The sequence below is a fragment of the Dysidea avara genome, chromosome 2 (genome assembly GCF_963678975.1).
Source record: "Dysidea avara chromosome 2, odDysAvar1.4, whole genome shotgun sequence".
In the NCBI taxonomy this organism is placed as follows: Eukaryota; Metazoa; Porifera; class Demospongiae; order Dictyoceratida; family Dysideidae; genus Dysidea; species Dysidea avara.
The window spans coordinates 37,920,385-37,937,817 of NC_089273.1; the positions used below are offsets into that span (position 1 = coordinate 37,920,385).

The 17,433-nt window shown below is 37.5% G+C and overlaps 1 protein-coding gene across 1 annotated transcript in view; it reads left to right on the plus strand.

Moving 5' to 3' along the window:
- The window catches only part of LOC136247257 (uncharacterized), a 237,281-nt gene that overhangs the window by 53,314 nt on the left and 166,534 nt on the right, over nt 1-17,433 (plus strand). Inside the window, exon 2 of the mRNA XM_066038884.1 lies at nt 12,448-12,554. Coding sequence (XP_065894956.1) covers nt 12,448-12,554 — 107 coding nt within the window. The remainder of the gene's footprint in view (nt 1-12,447; nt 12,555-17,433) is intronic.

Here is a 17,433-nt window from a genome sequence, read left to right on the forward strand (position 1 = left end):
GCTTGATTGAAAATTCCAACTTTAATTGCATTAGTTGTAATGGCCTATTCTTGGCAAGCCATGAGAAATCCTTTGATTTCCTTTTTAAAATTGCTGTTAGACAGCCAGCTCCACTGAAACTTGTAATCTACAGTGTCTGATGAATCTCTAAGGAATTGGCCATGTAGTGGTTTAGATTTCCACATTGCAACATTTTCTTGCATTCATTGTTTCTTGTAGTTAGAGGGAGATGCATCACAGTAGATTTCCAACCAAATTAAAAAGTTTACATTCCTTAAATTCTTTGGTATGGCAAATATTGTGCATTTTTTTAGAATTATTTTAGTACAAACCTAACCTCAATCGGTGTTTCCAATCAAGAGATACAAGCAAAAGAAGTTGGTAGAGCGGTGATTTTTGTGTATGACATTTTTAGGGCTTTTCTGTACATTAGCATGGCACCAAGCACAATATCCAAAGTGCCAAAACTTTTCACAGGAATCTCTTAATGACATGAAATTTTTACCACGTAACCACTCAATGTAGTAAAATGCATGAGATAAGTAAAACCTTTCTAAAGTGACCACTTCTCTGTAGAATGACCAGTTGTAATATTTAATGATAGAGTTAATAATTTGCTAAGAATAATGCATTCTGTCACACAATATCACTAGTTAATTATCTCTAAATATATGTGTGGTACCTGTGTATAATTAATTATGCACAGAATATGACCTTTGGCATCACAGGAATAGTTAACAATTACTTAGTAAAAACATTACAATCAGATTGCAACATACACAATGAGCTATGTTCAGTGCTATGGTAAGGTAGAATTTTTTAGGTACTACTTCACTTTATATGCGACACTAAATGTATGGAGAATAGTAGTTATTATACAATATGATGACATCATCGTACTTAATAAAGAACAACAATAAGCTGTTTTTGACAAGAATTATAACCATTGCAGCTGAAAAATAATTGACCATAACAGCAGAATATCACAACAGCTATAGTTGAGAAGCTTTACGAGGTAGATATCATGTGCCTAACATTGATTTTTTTTGAAAGTTATGCATGATGTTTCATGCTATAAAGTTATTCCTCACAACACAACAAACTGCTTACTGTTAAACTATACTTGAATTGATGCGGATGGGTGTCTTGAACATCAGGGTGGTTGTTACGCAGGATTCTGAACAGTCCTAGATGGTGGTATACCTTTTACAAGACATATTTTTGTCGTGGACCACCGGAAACGTCTCTTGACCAAAAAAACGGATGGTAAAGTCAAATTCAGCATGTCCACTTTGTCCAGGATGCCTTCTTTTAGCCTCACAGTCCACAGAAACTCACGGAAACCTCTATAACTTATGACAACAAGTGGTGCCATAAAATCCTGTACTTTCCTATACATTACGTCGTACAGATTTTTGTATGGGCTTCCAATGGGGAATTTTATTTTTAGAACTTTGATTTCGCGTATTTCAATAAATACTAGATGAAATTTACTTTGGCAAAGTGCATTACGAAGTACGAAGCATTGGCTATCATGTACTAGAACAGTAGCTCTTAAAACATTTATTGAATGGTTGTATTTTGATTAGCAAAAGTATGTGTGAAAAATCAGTAGGTTGGAAATCGCTAATCACAGTCAATATCACTGCAAGTATACACTAGTCTCGCGTGGCCAGACCGCTTTTTCTCTGTCACGGCGCTTATCGATTAGAGATTATAAGCGCCTACTCCGAAAAAGAGTCTGGTCCAGAATCAATACGTACACTCGTTTTCACACCCCAAGCAAGAGCTCGGGGTGTTTAATCAGCTTTCGTCATAAAACGTATACTTCCTTTTAAATTTCAAGCCACGTACGCACTGGAAATGCCATGAACGATAGCCGGTAGAGTTGATGAGAGACACTGAGGCTGTTTTTCTACGGTTAAAAGGGTCACGGATCGGTTCCTTGTGAAAACGAAAAGGCTAAAGGCGAACTGAGCAAGGAATCAACCCGTGTCCTTTTAGCCTTGCCTCAGTGTCTCTCATCAACTCTACCTGCTTACGTTCATGGCATTTCCAGAGCGTACGTGGCTTGAAATTTAAAAGGAAGTATACGTTTTATGACGAAATCTGATTAAACACCCCGAGCTTTTGCTTGGGGTGTGAAAACGAGTTTACGTATTGATTCTGGACCAGACCCTTTTTTGGAGTAGGCGCTTATAATCTCTAATCGATAAGCGCCGTGACGGAGAAAAAGCGGTCTGGCCACGCGAGACTAAGTATACACTACTTTCTGAAGCCAAGGCTCAGTAATTAATTCCAGGTACCTTCCAACAGCCAGTTCTTCCTGGGCTAGAATGCTTTCTACTGACAGAAGGCCACACATCCTCCGCGTGTTCATGGGACATACAATCTGTTGATATCACCAGTAATACTAAAGCACTTGTGTAGTGTAAGCAACTTCCTGGTAGAGATATCTAAAGCTTTTATTTTTGCCTTTGTCCATTTCACTATTCCAGCTGTGTACCTAATCAATGGGATTGCCCAAGTGTTTATGGCAGTGATTACATTTCTACCGTTAAGAGCAGACTTCAAAATCTTTTGAACTCTCTTTTTGTATTTAGATGTAGAGTAAAGGCTGGTATTTTGGGACAGGGGGTAATATGGTCACATAGCATAAAACAAATATAGTGGGTTAAATCCTGCAGATTTAGGAGTAAAGAGATAGTACCTATTCAGATCATTACAGATAGTGATTATAAGTCAACCACAATTCTAATTATAGAATAATATAGCTCCTAAAATTTGCTATATGTGACTGGGCCTGCGAAAACAGGGCATGTGGGCACATGATTTTTGCCTACTTTTCCAAACTTCCTTGACTCATAACGTTTTATAACAATATGCTATGGCAATGAAAGTTTTAACACCTAGAAAGCATTTAATTGGCTCTATGATGCAAGTTACAGAATGTAATTATTCTGTTCCAGTACTGAGATATGATCTTTAGTGTGACGGCATGTGGTTTGTGCCCACATGCCCTGTTTTCGCAGGCCCGGTCACATATCATATTGGAAGACTGTCATTGGTTGTCTTTGTACCGCTCACAATGCAGTAAAGAGTATGAAGATGTGAAATGCCTATACTAAGACAACTAATCTACTTTGACTGTCTACAGTGTCCCTGCTACCTTTTACATATGAAATGTACCACAATCAAATATGAAATAATCAACTTTCAAGCACAGCATCTCATAATACCCCCATATGTCTCATAATACACGCACCTACAGTGTTCCAGAAAAATTATCATACATACCACCAAATGTAATGCAATTTTTTGAAATTTTAGGATAATATAGTTTATGGGTATACCTTTCCCTATTAGTATTGTGAAATACCAGGGTTACAGTTTAAGGTAATAGCAATGTTTTGAAGTTAAGTGTCTCATAACTACCACCACTACTCTAACTATTAACTTGATTTTTGAATCTTTGATAACTTCATTTCAAACAAACCCAAATAGTTGCGAGAGTCAAAAACATCTAATGCTTGGATTGTAACATTATAAATTAAAGTCATGTCAGTGCTTTCAACAAGTTTTCCTCTCACAACTGAAGCTGTAGCACAATTGTTTAGTCCAAAAGTCATATGCATAGAACTACTGAACAGTTTGACAACATTCAACAAAGACTCCAATTCATACTTACTTTTGGCAAATAGCTTAAGATCATCAAGATAAAGTAGGTAATTCAACTTTAACCCATTCTTTTTCCAAAACAATCATTATTATTATTATTATTATTATTAAACTAATCACAGAAGCATGTAAAATACATACATGAACTGGTAAAAGCATTTCTAGCTCAGAGTGCTACCCACACTCTGAGGGCTGAAGAACCTTTTTAAGATGGTTGCATTTCCCAATAGAGCTTTCTTCTGTAATAAGTAGATATTAAACGTGGTAAGATTCAAAAGTTCCAAAAAAAACCTAAAATCTCTTAGAAATAAAGCCAAGAGCTCCAATCACTACAGGAATCATCAATATTTTCTTTCCCCATAACCTTTCTACTTCGACTCTTAAGTCCTGGTAATTAGAGAGCTTTTGCTCTTCCTTAGCAGATAGATGTTTGTCAGCAGGAATAGATACATCAGCCATTGTGATAAGAGCAGGACCTTGTCAATAATCACAATATCTGGCCGCCTTGCTGATAACATGTGGTCCACAAAAATATTGAAGTCCCAAAGTATCTTGGCAAAGTCATTCTCTGTAACACTGTCGGGGTTGTGCTTCCACCAGTAATGCTCCCATTGCATGTCATATTTACCGCACAACAGCCAGTGGATATATTTGGCTACTTTATCGTATACTCTGTGCCTGCCAACTGAGTGCAACCTGATATCAAGTGATCTACAGTTTGGGGTTGTGAATTGCACAGTTGGCATTGTGGGGTAGAAGAGTAGGTGAAAACAGTCTGCGATGCTCTCTTATTGAGCGCCTGGTCCTGTGTGGCCAGAATGAAGCCCTCTGTTTCCAAAGAAAGGTCGCCTTGTGTTAGCCAATACACACTAGCCACCTCATCTAAATTTCTATCATGCGATCTTACAAAATATCTATGGAGTGCCTTCTGAGAATAACAACTAAATCTCTCTAACTGTTGGCACTGCATAAAATCCTTCTTAGACTCAGACGCTATGATTAGACCTGATACCTTCACTGCTTTCAGTAATGGTTTGTGGCTTTTAGATAGGTTATAAAACAATGAGCATTTGATTTATCTTCATATATCACATCTCAACTGATTTCACCCCTACCTCCCTTCTTCCTGGAAACATATAGGCGATTAACATCATCTGGGGTGAAATCCTCTGTGGATTGTCAACAGCTTTCTAGTCTTCCTATCCACAGATCTCAAATCATCCACATTCCACTTTACTACCCCTGTAGCATATCGAATAATGGGGAAACAATATGAATTCACAGCATTAAATGTATTTCTACTGTTAAGTTGTGACCTCAGAGTTCACCTGAGGCATCAAAAATATTCTTGTCTGATCTTCTCTTTCATACTATTGTGAAGGATACCACAGCCCTCAAGAACACCAATGTTTATACATGAAAAGCTATTCTCTGCCAATATAGATGATCCTAGTATTTAAAATAGGTATTTTGTGGCATCCTTTATCATTGAGGGATTGTAAGAAGGTTCGCAAAGCATCAATTTTATTGAATCTATGTGTTATTAAAATATAACCATGACATTAAACTAGCTCATTTTGTGGTAAGCCATTACACACAGACAGTTCAGATCGGTGCACAAAGCTGGTATGTTCGTATCAACTAATTTAATTTCCATTAACTCATAGCTAAATAGAATACATTCAATTATGTTATCAGACATCAGAATGTAAACAACAGTAAAGGGATAACAACACTGCACTAATACCAGTACATATCATATCGTAGAACATGTAAGCCTTAGTTAAGTGAAATTAAAACCCACAATCAAACTCCATGCTTAGTGATATAGGTTTTAAATACATTTTGAAAACCATGTTTAAGTATAGATTTTAAAGTAGGTAAGTTGTTGACTGACATAGTGTTGTGTATTGTTTGTAGATTGTTGACATTCCAGGATTTTAACACTAATTGCAAAACTGTAGTTGATGCAGCATTATACAAACAATACTGAGATGGGTGATTGACATTGATAATAGCATGTCATGATATGCCTCCCACTCCTAAATACATGAGTGCTTTTTTAGTTGCACATTTCTGGTTACACTATTATCAGTGTGATTGATGTGGTGTGCATACTACCCTTGTAAAGATGTGCTAGTTTGGACAGCAATATCACACCTGTGTTAGTGTGTTATGACCACTTCTGTATTAACAGTGTACATGTTGATATCTTGTATTTTGACTTTCCTAAAGCTTTCCATTCTGTTCCAAACAGACTTTAATCTCAAAGTTACAAGGCTGTCATATACCCAGTAAACTTCTCAGATGGGTTAAGAATTTTCTTGTGGGAAGGAAGCAGAAAGTTGTTCTGAACAACCATGAATCAGAATGGTCAGATGTGCTTAGCGGAGTGCCTCAAGGCTCAATCCTAGGCCCTACACTGTTCAATATCTATGTTAAGTGACATGCCTTTAATTGTTAACAGCTCCATTGTTCATTCAATATCTATGTTAGTGACATGCCCTTAATAGTTAACAGTTCCATTGTTTATTCAATATCTATGTTAAGGATATGCCTTTAATTATTAACACCTCCATTGTTCGATTTACTGATGACACCAAAATGTTTAGAACTATTAATCAACTGTGACTGGGCCTGCAAAAATAGGGAATGTGGGAAAAAACTACATCCCATAACATTACGGGTTATATCTCAGTTCTGGGATGGAATATCTATATTCTGTAACTAGTATTATAATGCCAATTAAAATTTTAAAACATGGTTAAAAGTGCATGGCCATAGCTACTAACAAAAACGTTATGACACATTAAAGGTGAAAAAGTAGTCAAATTTTGTGTGGCCAAATGCTAGGCTTGAGTCTATTATGCTCCAACAGCAGGGGCGGATCCAGACTTTTAAATAAGGGGTTCCACTTTTGAATTGCAATTTCAGCCTAGCTGTAAGTGGAAGACAAAAATAAAAGGTCGTCACCTGTTGCCAATAGCTGCCCCTCACCATAGATGCCCTCATTAACTAAATTTCCTTATTTATAACTGTATACATAACTAGCTACACTGCTCCTTAAAAGACTGTTGTGACTGCTCTATAAGAGTATCTCAATTTGGCTGCTCTATTAGAGTATCTCGAGTAAGAAAGGCTTTTTCAAAAAAGGGATTCCATGGAACCCTTTGAACGCCCCCTGGATCCACCCCTGTACAGAGAAGTTCTTCATGTAGTACAATGTAAATGTGACCGGGTCTGCAAAAACAGGGCATGTGGGCACAAACTACATCCCGACACTTTACAGGTGATATCTCAGTACTGGAACGGATTATTTGCATTCTGTAACCTGCATCCAAAAACCAATTAAATGCCTACTAAGAGCGGAAATTTTCATTGCCATTGCATAATGGTACAAAACGTTATGAGTGATGAACATTTGAAAAAGTAGGAAAAAATCATGTGCCCACATGACCTATTTTTGCAGGCCCAGTTACAAATGGAGAAGTGTCACTTTAACTGCAACATACAAATAATAGCAATAGCTTGAAATTGGGATGTGATACAGAGTTAGTAGGCATATTAGAGAAGAGGTGCATATCTATAGTCCCTAAAAAGCTATAAGGATTTATTGTCGAATATTATTTTTTGCAGCTTTAAATGCACATGGTTTCTGATTAACTTGCTGATTGATCTTCTGAGTTATAGCAATTGGCATTCAAAGGACAGCAACTGCTCATTATAATATGTGACTTGTATTTGCAGCACCATGCCAAGAAAATGTTAGCTTCCTGGGGGCAAACACTGCATTCTCTCTGTTGCATGTGATGACTGTTCTATTAGAGTGTTTGACTGACTATTCTATTAGAGAATCTCGATCATGTTTCCTGGTTTGATGTTAACCCCTGTCTCACTGCAGACTGATGAAGACTTCACTATTTTTAATGTTCAGACATTCACTAGCTATACTGGCTCATCACTAACTTTACTGTTATCAGAGCTTCTATTGCATTGTCTTCCAATCGAGCTTCCAATAATCATAATCATCATATCACATTTTATCGATGAGACGCTTTATATAATACCAAATACAATTATTGAAGCTCAGCTAAACTGCTTTGCCATTCCTTGGTACTAGTTGGCACATGACTACGTGTGTCCTATAAACTCAAACCCACAATGAAAAGCATTCATTCCGTCTAGTACTAGCTAAGACTATAGTGCATTTTCTACTCATTGTCAAGAATCATCTCACCATCCAAAACAGGTTAGCATTGACTTTGTGACTGTTGTAGCAGAAGTTATACTTAGTGTGGTGGAAATTTGCCCATTATGCTCTTAATTATGCTCCATTATGCCAGCATTATGCTTTATGCTTTTCATCCCCTATTATGCCAAAATTATGCCAGCATAATCGACGCAAGCCTACCACAGCTCTATTTTCACAGGCCCAGTCACAATTGATGATTTCCATCAACTTCAGTAATTCTTTCTGAGTGAGCTTAGAAATGGCACTATGAAGTTTAACAGTAGTAGATGTAACTGGTTACACTTGGGACAACCACATAGATTTGGTGAATATATGATTGACGGCACTACTATCACATCTTGTAATGTTGTTAAAGGTTTGGGAGTACAAATAGATAGCCAACTGGAGTTTAATGATCACACCACCACAATTACTAGAAGGCCAATCATCTTTTAGCAAGTATTCAAAAAACCTTCCAACATTTCAACAAAAACACTGTTATTAACCTTAATAAATCTTATATTCAGCCTGTGTTGAAATTATGTTAATATTGTCTTGGGACCTCAGTATATCCTTTATCAGAAAATAATTGAGAAAGTGCAAACAAGTTGATCCACAACCTTCAGGATAATGCATGATTATGATGACTGTCTTGTTGAATTAAACTTGTCATCATTTTTTCTCAAATTTTTCCTTCCAGCAATTATTTTATTTCTTACCTATTTTGCTCAATATTTTACTCAATATTATTTTTTTTATTTTGCTGAGCACCAATAAAATTTATTTCAAGCTTAAAAGGATGTGTCCCTGCTTTATTAGAATATTTCGTATCTCGTATAATATTATAGTGACTGCTCTATTGAGTATCTCAAACTTTAGTCATGATTTCCTATAGCATAATATTATCTAATCCAAAACAGCCAAGCTGTTAAAAAGTGTGCTGCCCTCAAAAAGGCTATGGTGAAAAAAGATGTGAAATCCAAGGTGGCGGCCAAGAAATGGCTGTGATGGTAGGTTAATGGTAAAAATTTTAATAACAACAATTCCGGTGAATTTTGGTGCCACTTGGTCTTGGCACAAAATTCACCTGAATTGTTGTTATTAAAAATTTTACCATTAACCTACCATCACAACCATTTCTTGGCCGCCACCTTGGATTTCACATCTTTATTCACCATAGCCTTTCTGAGGGCTGCACTCTTTTTTTTATAGCTATGGTCGGCTTTGGGGCTTTCTTTTTTCTTTACCACAGGAACAAGAAAAGATGAAGCAGATGTTAAATACTTTAAATATTTTTCTGGATTTATCAGTAAATGTACAAATTTTATATATAATGCATATATTTATTACAGAACTCTCTGCATGGTGGCTTCTTTGTAACTTAACACTCTACAAGGTGACTTCTTCTAGCCATCTCTCTACAGGGTGAATTGTTTGCAGCAGAACTATCTACATGGTGGTTTCTTTGTAGCTGAAATCTCTACAAGGTGAATTCTTCTAGCTGATCTTTCTACAGGGTGATTTGTTTGTAGCTGAATTTTCTACACGGTGACTTGTTTGCAGCTGAACTCTCTACATGGTGGTTTCTTTGTAGCTGAAATTTCTACAAGGTGAATTCTTCTAGCTGATCTTTCTACAGGGTGATTTGTTTGTAGCTGAACTTTCTACAAGGAAACTTCTTCTAATTGATCTCTGTACAGGGTGAATTGTTTGTAGCTGAACTGTCTACAAGGTAACTTTTCTAGCTGATCTATCTACAGGGTAATTTGTTTGTAGCTGAACTCTCTCCACAGTGACTTGTGTGTAGCTGAATTCTCTAGATAGTGACTTAATTGTAGCTGAACTCTCTACAGGGTGCATGACTTGTTTATAGCTGAACTCTCTTCAGTGTGACTTGTAATGTTCTGAATCTCTACAGTGATATATTTATAGCTTAACTCTCCACAGGGTGACTTGTTTCTTGCTGAACTGGTATAAGATTAACTATTTGCAGCTGAACTCCCTACAGAATAACTTGTAATGTAATGGAATTCTATAATGGAGTAAATAAATTAGCTGAATGCTCTATAAGGTGACTGTTCTATTAGAGTATCTCGATCTCTCATTTGCTACACGGAGTTGGCTTTCGAATCATAACTCAGTGGTTTGTAATTCGATTCTTCTGTACTACTGCAAGTAATTTCTATGAAGATTATTCCAGCTATACACCGATTTTCAGCTCATTGCTCTAAACGGTTTGCCTAGTAGGCGAAGGGCCGCCCAGAGAAATTAAGGGGCCCAGGGAAAAGAGTTAAAGTAGGGCCCTTCACCCAAGCTGTAAGTTGAAGACCAAAAAAAGGTCACAACCTGCTGACAATCACAATAACTATCTATCACCAACCATATCTCCTTATCTATAAGCTTGCTACACTGCTCCTCTGAAGAATACTGTGACTGCTCTATTAGAGTATTTATATCTAACTGCTCTATTAGAGTATATCGATCTTTTAAACAGGTATTCAAGGGGCCCTTCATGGGGCCTCCTGGGACCCCTTTCAGGCTTGGGCCCGGGGAAAAATGCCCCAGTTGCCCCGCCCTCCTGTGGGCGGCCCTGAGTAGGCATGAAAACTAATACTTTTTTATTCATAAAAATCGATCGCGTAATTGTGACACAGGTTGGGTTTTGTGTCATACCTCCATAGTCTTTATCTCAATTCCTTTCAAACCACCAAAAAGCACTCCTACGATGGTTACTCCATCTACATAGCAATGTTCAACTCATTCCATGAAGCGGTTTACCCTGTCGGCGTGACAACAAATTGATCTTGTTTTACGCGAATAATCGGTCATAACTCCTGAACCATTCATCGGATTTGAACCAACTTTAATGCTAGGATTCGCCGTTGGACTCCCTTTCTGTGTGCCAAATTTCAAGGCGATCGGTGTACGCGTTTGCATTTTATAGCAATTTTTGGAAGTGTGCGAAAACACGAAGAAAAAAAACCAAGAAAAATCGAAACTATCGCAGCTCGTATCATGGAAATGGCTGGAGCGATTTCCTTCAAATTTGGAATGTATACTTCCCTGGCTGGCGGACAACTCTGTAGCAAATTTAGTTCCAATCGTATAAGGGATTACCGAGATACAAAGGTGTGAAAATGACGTTTTTTTCTTCCTGTCAATATACTCATGGTGTGGCGCGCCGGCTTCTTGGACCGCACGACACACTACCGTGTGTCTTGATGTTGTCCTAATTCTATGTGTGACTGTTCTATTAGAGCATCCTCATCTTTTTCATACAAAATGTGCTAAGTTGCCATTCTTTGGTGCCCATTTTAGCAATTTTCCACTTATTTTCCAGCATTTTGCTCTTTTCTTTTACCAAAGTATTTTTCTTAAAAATTGCCAGCTAAATTGGTGCTTTCCTAAATTCCAGAAGTGTCGTGGGGATATGATAATAATTTGTCAACTTCTACATAATAATCTTAACATAGATCCATCAGAATTACTAACCAGCAATAGTTCATCAATAACTAGGGGTCATAATTACAAACTATTTAAGCCACAATCATCTACAAGTGTGAGATTTTCATTTTTTACTGTGAGCCATTAATGAGTGGAATAACCTATGTACCTCATCACGTAGTTAATGCACCTTGTTGAATGACTTTAAAAATATACTTGACTGTAGCTGGTCTACCTTTTTGTATGATTACTAATTAGTTAATTATTGTTGTATAACATGTGTAGTTGTATTTATTAATAGCCAATAAATTTGGTGAAAATCAGGCTTTACAAGCCTCCTTACGTGAGTTGTGTACTGCTGTAAGGTTTTTAAACAGCAGCTACATCTTGTTGTGTGCTAATCTCATTATTTTGCCAATGGAAGCCAGAACAACAACTATTGTTTAATGAGTTAATTAATTATTATAATTAATTAATTTAGGCTTTATTGTGTGAAAATACCAAAAGTCTGTTGGTAGCAACCAACAGCCATAACAACGTACAATTATTTCTAGCCACTTTAAATTTCATAGTTAATTAAGCTACAATACAGTCAAAATTATGCCAACTGCCTAATATCTACTGTAGCTATAGCTACATACAATTTTCACCAAAGCTTTGAATGTTGCACTAAAACCCTTGAAGCATAAAATCGACATTCATTTATGCACTAATAAAAACAAGCATAATAGACGCAAATTGGGGAGTGCCATAAAGCATAATAGGCTAATTTTGGCATGTAATAGACTCTAATCTCTATTCATTTTATAGCAGTTTAGGTTTATATCTAAGTAGCATTGCTACAAATTTCAGTGTTGAGGCTTTATTAAAATAATATTAGTTATGAAGTCAAAATTACAACCAGATCTCCAGAAGCTTTTTGTCAAAGTTTCCTGGAGAACAGAGCATACCCACAGATCCCCTAGAAAGCTCATGCTTTAGAAACAACTGAGTGTGAGAGAAACATCTCCAAGTTTTCTACCTTAATATTACCTTAGATCAGCCTCTGTAAGGTTTGAGTATGCCGCTAAGCAAATGGTATGTTGTTTTTGCAGATGAAGAAGTTGATGGTGAAGCCTTCATGACTTTGACTGAGTCAGACTTTAAAGACTTAGCCAAAAAAATAGGTATTGTCAGGAAGTTACTGGCTCTACAGGAAAAAGTGAGTCAATTACACAGCAAAATTAAGAAAAAGTCTACTCCATAAGGTTGAAGGTGACAAAAACAACCTATTGTAATTTAATTTGTGAACATTTTACTTTGCTGCATGAAATTGGTATATATGACCTCTTTGCAATTTGTTGCACATAAAGGGTCTAGCTATTAAAAAAATAAAACACCAAATTTCAGCCTGTTCTACTAAATAACTTTGGAGATATGACCACTTAAAAGTTTATTGGAAACCTTCTTGCAACATAAAGGCAAACACAAAATGCCCATAACTTGTGAATGATCAAACATAAAATCACAGTTTGTTTATCAATTCAGCATTATTTTATTTCTCTTTCTGGTGATATATGTGACCAGATCTGTGAAAAGGGGTCTTGTATCCTTACCAAATCCAAACTTTGACTAATCACATCTCCTTGAGCTTTCAAATTATCACTTTCATGCAATAGTGGTATGTTAGTGTCGTAGATCGCAAAACATATTGTCTGTATTGTCACCTCAGTAACAATAATTTGTGTTATTATGAATATATACATGTACAAGAATGACTGTATCTACACTGTATATGAGACTACCAACATGCACAATTATATCTACACACATGCATGCATATATATATATACTACATGTTGCTTATACATACACATACATATACTTACATATATGCATACATACATATACACACACATATATATACACATATACATACACACATGTATATATATGTGTTCTATCCTTTTAGGGGAAGGGGTGTGGGGGCAGCACCTTTTCTGCACAGGTGAAAAACTCTTTGTCACCAGTCAACACTGCTTGCCACATAAACTCAATTATCCCTGCTGCAAGTTACCCTCTGCCAATTATTGCAACTTGTATGTATATGTTAAAGCATAGCCGCGAGTGCTATATGAAAAATAAAGTATGAGGCGCGTGGCTGAGATGCTAAAAAGCACGAGGCGAACCGAGTGCTTTATTAGCATCGAGGCCAAGAGCCGAGTACTTTATTTTTCATATAGCATGAGCAAGGCTATGCTTTAAATGATTTATGGAACTTTCTAGTCATGTTGCTTCACCATACACTAGGACTCATAATTAATACGCGTTGCATGAATTATTAGCAGCCTGAACAACACACAACTAGTTTAATAAAGTAACTCACACGTATTTCACCATAGTTTGGCATGGTAGATGTTCATCGCGTCTTTTGGCAGGTTTTGCTTGCAACCCACAATTGATTTTATTGTGATTCACATGGTGAAATATTTCCGTGATATCTCCAGGATTTGTCTGTTTACATTAACAAACGTAACAGCAACATTACCTTCTCCATCCATCATCGAAGCATTTGTGACTATCTCTGGGAAAACCGGTCTTATCGCCCATATAAAAGTATCAAGAAACGTCGGTTTTCAATATTCAGAGTGTTATAGCTGGCCAATGGTGGTAGCTGCGCATACCAAATTTTCACACGTATCACAACAATTTCTTACCTTCCTGATCATCCACTGAAGAAGTAAACAGCTAAGTTTCCCACCATTTTAGATAGTTTTAAAACCGAAGTTGTCTGTATCAGGCGAGCTCCAGAAGGGTGGGAGGCGGGGCCCTGGAAGGCGGGAAAGATGGTATTCAAAAATTGAAAAGAAACATGTTGGGATGAATTTGGCTAAGTTATGGGCCATTCAGGGCTCAGAACTGGCTAAAATGAAAGGAAATTTACAACACAGGTCATTGTCTAGCACCACAGAGCTTTACAGCCACACACAGCCATCTCCTGGTTGGCCAGGGCTCCATCAAGGCCCCAGACCACTCATACGGCTCGCCACTGTGCTTTAAAAAAGCTGCCAGCAAAAGAAGACCACTTTACTCTGGTGGACTGTGGCAGTGAAACTTGATAGTGCATTCATTAAGATTTGTGTTTGTATGAAAAAATCAAGCTTCCTGTCTTGGGCGATAAGAACAGTTTTCGTAGATCCAGTCACATTTAGGTATGTCTATAAAAGTAATCCAGTGGTAGAACTTGTATTGGCTGGAGGATTGATCATCCAGTGCGGTGAAGCTATCAGCCTTCACCGGCTTGAGTGATTAATCATACTGGCATGAGCCCCATAGGCTATTAGCCTACACTAGAGCACGTGGGCAGCTGTGCTTTATTGCCTGCAAAGAGTGCTTTGTTGCACCACAAAGAGTGTTTTATTAAACAACCAAATCACTCTTTGTGGTACATTAAAGCACTTTTTGTGGTCGATGAAACACTGTTAGCCAGCTGAGAGTGTACTTTATGAAATTTAAAGTACACCTTTTCCTTTGTTCTCGCCCACACAAAGTTCTATAAGTTAATATTAGGAGGCACTACAGAGGCACACATATTCACCCAGCGGTCTGTGCTGGGGCACTGCGGACCCTGAGACCGAGGAGTGTTCATTATAATTTATTAAGGTCCCAATGGCATATATGGAGAAGAGGAGGTGGTCGCATATTGTCTGTACTATCACCTCAGACACACTCATTTGTTGTAAATATAATCTAATCAAAAACAGCCAAGCTGTAAAAAAAGGTGCGGCCCCCAAAAAGGCTATGGTGAAAAAAGATGTGAAATCCAAGGTGGCGGCCAAGAAATGGCTGTGATGGTAGGTTAATGGTTACATTTTAATAACAACAATTCAGGTGAATTTGGTGCCAAGACCAAGCGGCACAAAATTCACCTGAATTGTCATTATTAAAATGTAACCATTAACCTACCATCACAGCCATTTCTTGGCCACCACCTTGGATTTCACATCTTTTTTCACCATAGCCTTTTTGGGGGCCGCACCTTTTTTTTACAGCTTGGCTGTTTTTGATTAGATATCACTTCTTTTTGTATTTGCATACTGCAAAGCCGGCCTATGGCTGGCTTTGGGGCTTTTTTAACCCATGTGTTTTTTCTTTACTACAGGAAGAAGAAAAGAACTTCAAGAAAAATTTTAGTACTTCAATTATTTTTGATTTTATTAGTAATTATACAAATTATATACATATATTTATTACATGCCCATTATTCCCCACAGGATATTTTTTTGCAGCTGATCTCTCTACTGGGTGACTTGAAATGTAGCTGAACTATATACAGGATGGTTTCTTTGTAGCTGAACTCTCTACAAGGTAACCTCTTCTAGCTGGTCTCTCTACAGGGTGATTTGTTTCTAGCTGAACTCTCTACAGGTGATTTGTTTGCAGCGAAACTCACTACATGGTGGTTTCTTTGTAGCTGAACTCCCTACATGATGGTTTCTTTGTAGCTGAACTCTCTACAAGGTAACTTCTTCTCTACAGGGTGATTTGTTGTAGTTGAATTCTCTACAAGGTGGTTTGTATGAGGTTGAACTCTCTACACGGCGGTTTCTTTGTAGCTGAACTCTCTACAGAGTGATTTGTTTGCAGCTGAACTCTCTACATGATGGTTTCTTTGTAGCTGAACTCTCTACAAGGTGACTTCTTCTAGTTGATCTTTCTACAGGGAGAATTGTTGTAGCTGAACTATCTACAAGGTAACTTCTTCTAGCTGATCTCTATACAGGGTAATTTGTTTGTAGTTGAATTCTGTACAGGTGGTTTCTTTGTAGCTGAACTCTGTACATGATGGTTTCTTTGTAGCTGAACTCTTTACAAGGTGACTTCTTCTAGCTGAACTCTCTACGGGGTAATTTCTTTGTAGCTGAACTCTCTATATGATGGTTTCTTTGTAACTGAACTCTCTACAAGGTAACTACTTCTAGCTGATCTTTCTACTGGGTGATTTGTTTGCAGCTGAACTCTCTACATGGTGGTTTCTTTTTTTGCTAAACTCTCTACAAGGTGAATTCTTCTACCTGATCTCTCTAAAGGGTGATTTGTTTGTAACTGAACTCTGTACAAGTGCGTTTTTGTGGGTGATCTCACTGCAGGTTGATTTGTTTGTAGCTGAACTCACTAAAGGGTGATTTTGCTTGTAGCTGAACTCCTTGCATTGTATCTAGTTTCTAGCTGATCTCTCTACAGGGTGATTTGCTTGTAGCTGATCTCTCTACAAGTTGATTTGTGTGTAGCTGATCTCTCTGCAGGTTGATTAATTTGCAGCCGATCTCTCTACAAGGTAATTTGTTTGTAGCTGAACTGTCTGTAAAGTGATTTATTTGTAGCTGATCTCTCTGCAGGTTGATTTGTTTTAGCTGAACTCTCTACAGGGTGATTTACTTGTAGCTGAACTCCTTACATTGTGTCTAGTTTCTAGCTGATCTCTCTACAGGGTGATTTGTTTGTAGCTGAACTCTCTATAAGGTGATTTGTTTGCAGCTGAACTCTCTACATGGTGGTTTCTTTGTTGCTGAACTCTCTACAGGGTGTTTTGCTTGTAGCTACTCTCTACAGGGTGATTTGTTTCTAGCTTATCTCTCTACAGGTTGATTTGTGTGTAACTGATCTCTCTACAAGCTGACTTGTTTGTAGCTGAATTCTCTTCAAAGTGTTTTGTTTGTAGCTGACCTCTCTTCAGGGTGATTTGTTTGTAGCTGATCTCTCTACAGGGTGATTTTCTGTAGCTGACCTCTCTTCAGGGTGATTTATTTCTAGCTGATATCTCTACAGGGTGATTTTTTGTAGATGACCTCTCTTCAGGGTGATTTGTTTCTAGCTGATCGCTCTACAGGTTGGTTTGTTTGTAGCTGAACTCTCTACACGGTGATTTGCTTGTAGCTGATCTCTCTACAGGGTGATTGTTTGTAGCTGATCTCTCTACAAGTTGAATTGTGTGTAGCTGATCTCTCTGCAGGTTGATTTGTTTGTAGCCGATCTCTCTACAAGGTAATTTATTTGTAGGTGAACTGTCTAAAAGGTGATTTGTTTGTAGCTGATCTCTC